Raw genomic sequence first — 7,628 nt, 5'->3', positions numbered from 1 at the left:
GCGGCCCCGCCCCGTGACGTATCCACACAGTGACATCAACGCCCGCCACCTGCGCGGCGCCTTAAAGGCGCAGGAGCGGCCCCGCCCCTCGCTCACCTGCCGTCCCGCCCTGCTCACGTGGCGGGCCGTGCCTCGCCCCGTCCGCCGCCCGAAAGCCTTTCCTGGCGTGTACCTGCCCCTTCACACCTGTCCTTGCATGTACACACCTGTTCTTGTGTATGAACACCTGTCCTTGCACACCTGTCCTTGCAAGTGCACATCTGTCCTTGCTCATGCACATCTGCCCCTGCAAATGAGTGCCTGCTCTGGTGCCTTGCTGTGATATGACTGTTCACCACTGCAGCTGTTGTGTCAGCTTGTGCCAGATATGTCTGCTGCAGAGTGTTTGCATTGTTGGTGAGCTCACCACCCTCGTGCAGCTGTGTGTGAACATGTGAGTGTGTTTTTGTGTGTGTGTGTGTGCGGTTGTGGCTGGCTGTGTGTGCTGCATGTGCATCTCTGTGTGTGTACTGGTCTGTGTGTGCAGCTGTGTGTGTAGCTGGTGGTGTGTCTGTGTGTGCAGTTGTGTGTATGTGCCTTTGTGTGTAGGTGTTGCTGTACCTGTGTGTGGCAGTGCCCATGTGCTCCAGTGAAGCACTTTGTACAGGCAGGTCTGAACCTGCACTTGGGGTGCACACGTACACAGGAGTCTGGGCGACAGGTCCATCATCCTTTGCCTGCTACAGTGCCTGGGGAAGGCTGGAGCTTGAGGAGGAGGAAGACCCTGGAGTGAGGCAGAGGAGGACACTGGTCAGAATGTATAAGATCTGAGGATCCCCATGGGATTCAGTCAGGAGCCAAAGGAACTGTGGAAAGTCCCTGCCATCGTGGAGGGACGCTTGCAATAATTTGTGATCAGCGGTGGCAACTGGAAAAGGACTGAGGAGAGTTGATGTCACTGCTCTGCACTGGACACAGCACTCCAGGGGTGGCCTCATAGGAGCCTTCATGACCTCCTGTGGCCTGCTGACAACACCCCCCAATGCAGCTCAGGATGTCACTCACCTGCTTTGCCCTGAGGAGATGGTGAGCTCATGGTCAGTGAGGGTCAGGGTGTGCAGGGTTGTGTGTGTGTGTTGGTGTGTGATGTTGGTGTGTGTTGGTGTGTGGTGCTGTGGTGTGTGTTGCTGTCATTGGTGTGTGTTGTTTCTGTGTCAGTCAGTGCAATGGTGTGTTCTGTGTGTATGTGTAGTTGTTGTTTGTGTGTGTTGCTCTGTGTGTTGGTGCTGTTGGTGAGTATTGCTCCGTGTGTTGCTCTGTGTGTGTGGTGCCGTTGGTCTGTGTGGTGCTGGTCTGTGCAGAGTATGTGTGTGTGTTGGTGTTGTGTTGGTCTCCATGTGTCAATCTGTGCACACTTGGTGTTGCTGTGTGTGTGTGGTGATGTTGGTGGTGCTGTTGGTCTCTGTGTGTCGGTCTGTGCACAGCTGGTGTGTGTTGCTGTGTGTGTGTGTGGTGTTGGTCTGTGTGGTACCCATCTGTGCATGGCTGGTGTAGTGGGTTTCAGTGCTGGCTAAATGCCAGGGCACTTATTAGAATATACTGATTTATTTCCTGCTGTGACATAGGATTAGGAGGAAGGCAAAACAGGCTTAAACTTAAAAATGGTATAAAGAAAAGTTATTGATAGTAACTAAAAGAAAGAAAAATAAGAATTATAAAAAAACTTTTAGAACACTTCTCCCCCCTAATTTTTTTTTTTCTCTCTAAAAATGTACAGAAACAATTCAGTCAGTTTATTACTTTTAGAATAGTCTTTCTTCAGTTTACTTAGGGAGAGAAGTCTCTCTTAATTTATGAAGACTGCTCTATAAGAAAACAGTTCTCTCCTGGCTTTGAATTTCTGTGAATAGTAGCCACCAGGAAAATCTGCCATTGTGAAGTTCTTCCCATTTTTCATAGCTTTTCCCACAGCTGTGTTTATGGGCCATGTCAACTTATGGGGTACTGTTTTAAATATGAGCTGTGTAAGAGCAAATGTTCTCTTAATCTATCTTTGAAATCATAATTTCTGGGAATAGAGGTCTTCTTCTCTACCTGGGCCCACAGGGTCTTCATCACTCTTTTCTCTCTCTCTGTATAAACTTTTTATGGGATCACAGCTACTTTAACATCTGCTTACTTTAGCACAGAGGCCTTTGCTAGATATCTACCATTTGAACAATTTATTTCCCCACATCTGTCAATCCATTACAGGGAAAAAGAGCCTGATGTATCAATTACATTCTTCTCCATATCTTTATAGGAGTATTTTCAGCCTAAAACTAAAGGCATCTCTTCATCCCTCCCATCTGTGACTTCTTCTTCACTGACCTCAGTGTCTTCATGCTGTTCTGCTATGTGTTTGCACTTTGTCCTTTTCTCTCACTCGAGAGAGGATTGAAGCACTGAAAGAGGTAATATCTCACCTGGGGCCTGCAGATGGTTATGTGGCCCTGACCAGGCTGTGCAGCTCGCAGCAGCCAGAGCTGCGGAACTGTGGCTGGGCGGCAAAAAGCAGTTCGGATCTCGGCAGCCAGGCCAGAAGGCAGCAGCAGCACACCGGGGGCTGATGGCTTCTCCTCCCCCTGCCCGGTGGGTGCAGGTGAACCTCAAGAGCAGCAGAATCTCGGCCGAGCCAGCCCAGACCCGGCTGCTCCTGGGGCCCAGCGGACCCAGCTCGGCCTGGCCTGGAGGTGTAGAAAGCAGGGCCTGGAGGCCAGCTCCTTTAAGAAGGCCTTTATTAAAAACAGCTCTGGGTGGGGAACCTGAGGAGTTGTGCACACCACCAGTGCTCCCACAGGAGCTGAGGAGGAGGAGGAGTGCAGCTTTAGGAGGAGGAGGAGTGCACCTTTGTCTCTCTCGGCAGAGCTGGGGCTTCTGTCCTCACGGGAGTCTTTAGGAAGAGAATGTTGGCTCATAGCTTTTCAGAGTGTTCATATAGTTCCGTCAGCCTCTCATTAAATTCAGCCTGGGTGCAAGTCCTTCTAGGAGCAGGGGAAGTGGTTCCCGAGGGAAAGGGAAACAACTCCGGGGTGAGACGGAAAGGGGTACAAATACAGAGTATGACGGAAGAAGGATACAAACACAGGGTAAGACAGAAAGGGGTAACTTAAAGGTTTAACAACAATTTGAATAACACAACTTGTTACAGTTTCAAACTGACCTTAACAACTCCAGTAGTATTGGCCTGTGAACTTGTTCAGAACAGTGGCAGGGCTCAGCAGCAGCAAGATGTCAGCAGGCGCAGCCCCGCGGCCTCCCCGTCCCTGCCCCGCAGCCGATGGGGCCCGGTGGGCGCCCTGGGAAGGGGCCCGGCCCCGCGGCAGGGGCTGCCCGGCCTGGCCTGCCTGGCGCGGGGCCGGCCTCGGTACCTCTTTGCCAGCCACAAGAGAAACAGAGAACTCCCGGGATTTTTTGTCTTTAACAGGCATCTTCACAGAGGCGTGTCCAGTTTCCTTAGTAGTTTAACAAATTGTCAATTCTCAAAACTAATTACTAATTGATCTTTTTGTCAGACACAGGAGAACCTGCTAACAGCCTCTTTTAGAAAGTCGCTTCTGTGACTGACTCCAATATAAAACCATGACAGTTGGTCTGCCTGTTGCTGTGTGTGGTGCTGTTGATGCTGCTGTCGGTCTGTGTGGTGCGGACCTGTGCACGGTCGCTGTGTGTCTGTCGCTGTGTGTGTTGCAGTGTGTGTCGCTGTATGTGTGTCTCTCTGTGTGTGTCACCGTGCGTGTGTCACTGTGCGTGTGTTGCTGTGTGTGTGTCGCTGTGTGTGTTGCTGTGTGTGTGTTGCTGTGTGTGTGTTGCTGTGTGTCACAGTGTGTGTCGCTGTATGTGTGTCTCTCTGTGTGTGTCACCGTGCGTGTGTCGCTGTGTGTGTGTTGCTGTGTGTGTGTCGCAGTGTGTGTCGCTGTGTGTCGCTGTGTGTCGCTGTGTGTGTCGCAGTGTGTGTCGCTGTGTGTCGCTGTCTGTGTGTCGCTGTGTGTGTGTCGCTGTGTGTGTCGCTGTGTTTGTTGCTGTGTGTCGCTGTGTGTGTCGCTGTGTGTTGCTGTGTGTCGCTGTGTGTGTCGCTGTGTGTGTCGCTGTGTGTGTCACTGTGTGTGTCGCTGTCTGTCGCTGTGTGTCGCTGTGTGTGTTGCTGTGTGTGTTGCTGTGTGTCGCTGTGTGTGTCGTTGTGTCTGTCGCTGTGTGTGTCGCTGTGTGTGTCGCTGTGTGTCGCTGTGTGTGTCTTGCTGTGTGTGTCGCTGTGTGTGTCGCTGTGTGTGTTGCTGTGTGTCGCTGTGTGTGTCGCTGTGTGTCGCTGTGTGTCGCTGTGTGTGTCGCTGTGTGTGTCGCTGTGTGTGTCGCTGTGTGTCGCTGTGTGTCACTGTGTGTATCACTGTGTGTGTCGCTGTGTGTGTCGCTGTGTGTGTCGCTGTGTGTCGCTCTGTGTGTCGCTGTGTGTGTCGCTGTGTGTCGCTGTGTGTCACTGTGTGTGTCGCTGTGTGTGTCGCTGTGTGTGTCGCTGTGTGTATTGCTGTGCGTATTGCTGTGTGTGTCGCTGTGTGTGTCGCTGTGTGTATTGCTGTGTGTGTCGCTGTGTGTATTGCTGTGTGTATTGCTGTGTGTGTCGCTGTGTGTGTCGCTGTGTGTGTCGCTGTGTGTCGCTGTGTGTCGCTGTGTGTGTCGCTGTGTGTATTGCTGTGTGTATTGCTGTGTGTGTCGCTGTGTGTGTCGCTGTGTGTGTCGCTGTGTGTCGCTGTGTGTCGCTGTGTGTGTCGCTGTGTGTATTGCTGTGTGTGTTGCTGTGTGTGTCGCTGTGTGTGTCGCTGTGTGTCGCTGTGTGTGTCGCTGTGTGTCGCTGTGTGTGTCGCTGTGTGTGTCGCTGTGTGTCGCTGTGTGTCACTGTGTGTCGCTGTGTGTGTCGCTGTGTGTGTCGCTGTGTGTCGCTGTGTGTCGCTGTGTGTGTCGCTGTGTGTATTGCTGTGTGTATTGCTGTGTGTGTCGCTGTGTGTGTTGCTGTGTGTGTTGCTGTGTGTCGCTGTGTGTGTCGTTGTGTCTGTCGCTGTGTGTGTCGCTGTGTGTGTCGCTGTGTGTCGCTGTGTGTGTCTTGCTGTGTGTGTCGCTGTGTGTGTCGCTGTGTGTGTTGCTGTGTGTCGCTGTGTGTGTCGCTGTGTTTGTCGCTGTGTGTCGCTGTGTGTGTCGCTGTGTGTGTCGCTGTGTGTGTCGCTGTGTGTGTCGCTGTGTGTCGCTGTGTGTGTCGCTGTGTGTGTCGCTGTGTGTCGCTGTGTGTCGCTGTGTGTCGCTGTGTGTCGCTGTGTGTTGCTGTGTGTGTCGCTGTGTGTGTTGCTGTGTGTCGCTGTGTCTGTCGCTGTGTGTGTCGCTGTGTGTGTCGTTGTGTGTGTCGCTGTGTGTCGCTGTGTGTCGCTGTGTGTGTCGTTGTGTGTGTCGCTGTGTGTCGCTGTGTGTTGCTGTGTGTGTCGCTGTGTGTGTTGCTGTGTGTCACTCTCCGTCTGTGCCCGTTGATCGGTCGCATCTTACGGGCCATTGACACGGCGCGCACGCGTTTTGCGCGCGAGCCGCCGCGCATGCGCAGTGCTGTGCGCGTGCCCGTGCTGCTCCGGACGTGGCAGCGGCGGGAGCGATGCGGGCTCGGCTGTCGGGGCCGGGGCCGGGGCTCGGGCTGGGGCTGTGGCTGCTGGCGGCGGCGCTGGCGGCGGCCAGCGGCTCGAACCACCCCCGGCTTCGCGAGACCGTTTTGCGGGACCTGGCCCGCGGCAAGGTGGAGGTGAGTGCGGGTGGGGACCGCGCGACGCGCCGGGGGCGAACCGATGCCCGCCGGGTGCCTGACCGGGTGTCCTCTCCCGCAGACCTGCGGCGGGTGACGGCTGAACCGCCTCAGGGAGGTACGTACTGGGGCCGGGACGGGGAGTCAGGGCTTGCGGCCGCTGAGCCGGGCCCGACTGGCTACTCTCCGCAGGTGAAGGCGTTCGTCACCCAGGACATCCCGTTCTAGTACCTGCCGGCAGCGGCTGCAGCGCTGGGGTCGCGATGGGATGGGGTGGGACGGGACGGGATGGGTGGGGGATGGGATGGGTGAGGAACAGGATGCGAGGGAATGAAGTATGGGAGGGGGGATGGGCTGGGGGACAGGATGGGGTTTTGTGAGGAATGAAGGACAGGGTTTGGTGAGGAGTGGAGAATGGGTAATTGGGGAATTACGATGCTATTACATGGGAAACAGGATAGGATGGTATGCAGTGAAGGATGGGATGGCGGACAGAACAGATGGGATGGAAGGCAGTAGGATATGAGAGAAGATGGGTTGGGATGGAGGATGGTACAGGATAGAGAGGAATGGGATGTGACAGAGGACAGAAGGGGATGTGATGAAGGATGGGATGGGATAAGGGTTGCATAGGCCTGATTAGTGCTGCCCACTCCTTGACACATTGCCCAGCCATAACCTGGAGATGAAACACCTGCCTGGTGCTGACCCTGAGCTTGTGCTCCTCAGCCTCCGGTATGAGGAGCTAGAGGTGAGTGGGGAGTGCGGCACCTGCTGCCACAGGGCCTGGGGTGCTCAGTGCCCCACAGGTGCTAGGCTTCAGCCCCTGTCTGGGTGCAGAGAATTCCCTTGAGCGACATGACCCGGGAAGAGATCAACCAGCTGGTGCAGGAGTTGGGCTTCTACCGCAAGGAGACGCCTGATGCCCCTGTGCCAGAGGAGTTCCAGTTTGCCCCTGCCAAGTCTCTGCCAGTACTGCTGCCCCACCAAGCACGCACTGCTGACGGCAAGACCCCACCCAAACATGACAAGGAAGAACACCCAGACCTCTAGCAAGGAGTGCCTGCCTTAGGACAAGGTCCTGCAGCCAGTCCCCAGTGCAGGGAATGAGGGCATTATGGCAACTGGACATGGTGTCACAGGGTGGCAAAGGTTTTTCCCCCCCACTCCTCCTTGTGTGCTGGTTGATGCCCTCCTGTCCTTGGAGCCCATTATCCTTTGCCAGTCAGGAGGAGCAGCATTTCTTGCACTCTTGCTGTGCCCAGATGTTTAGCTGCTCCCAGCACTGGGCAGCAGTATCCTGCCTGCATGGGACAGGATGAAACCCTCAGCAGAAAGCGCCAGGTGCTAAGGGTAGATGTGCTGAGTCCCAGAGGTGGGAGAGCTGTCCCAAGAAGGGGGTTTTACCCCCCCGCAGGGTTTATGTCATATCCAGCTCCTAGTAAAGCTTTTATTTGCAGTCATCTGCACTGTGTCCTCTTTTCAGAGGGAGCTGGGTCATGTGTATCCCAAACTGCTCTGTTCCAAGGACAGCTGGGTGCCCCAGAGCTTCTCACAGAGGTAGAAGAAGATGGCACAGTCATAGTTGCTGCTGGTGAGCTGCATACCAACCTACAGACCAACTCTGCTGTTCCTGTGCCACCCCTCCCCAGCATGATAGAGGGGTGGTAGGCACCATGGCATGGGATGAGCTCTTCTCACAGGGTGCAGGGGGATGGGCATGAGCCCCTGAGTGAGTGCTGCAGTGTTGAACCAAAGCCCCGTGGCTGCATTGGCCCAGTGGGGACATCTGGCCCTCAGGCAGGGAAGGCAGTGGGGCACAGCTGCACTTGACCGT

At 54.9% G+C, this 7,628-nt stretch overlaps 1 protein-coding gene across 1 annotated transcript; it reads left to right on the top strand.

Annotated features, from left to right (window-relative positions):
* The first annotated feature begins 5,619 nt into the window (after window positions 1-5,619).
* Window positions 5,620-7,245, top strand: SELENOM (selenoprotein M). Its single transcript, XM_084216953.1, has 5 exons — window positions 5,620-5,791; window positions 5,874-5,909; window positions 5,984-6,018; window positions 6,464-6,542; window positions 6,632-7,245. Exons 1-5 carry the CDS (start codon window positions 5,648-5,650, stop codon window positions 6,842-6,844), a joined length of 507 nt encoding a protein of 168 aa, XP_084073079.1. The 5' UTR covers window positions 5,620-5,647; the 3' UTR covers window positions 6,845-7,245.
* The last annotated feature ends 383 nt before the right edge of the window (window positions 7,246-7,628 follow it).

The sequence above is a fragment of the Fringilla coelebs genome, assembly GCF_963513975.1.
Source record: "Fringilla coelebs genome assembly, chromosome: 17".
NCBI lineage: Eukaryota > Metazoa > Chordata > Aves > Passeriformes > Fringillidae > Fringilla > Fringilla coelebs.
This window is presented reverse-complemented; position numbering and strand designations above follow the sequence as displayed.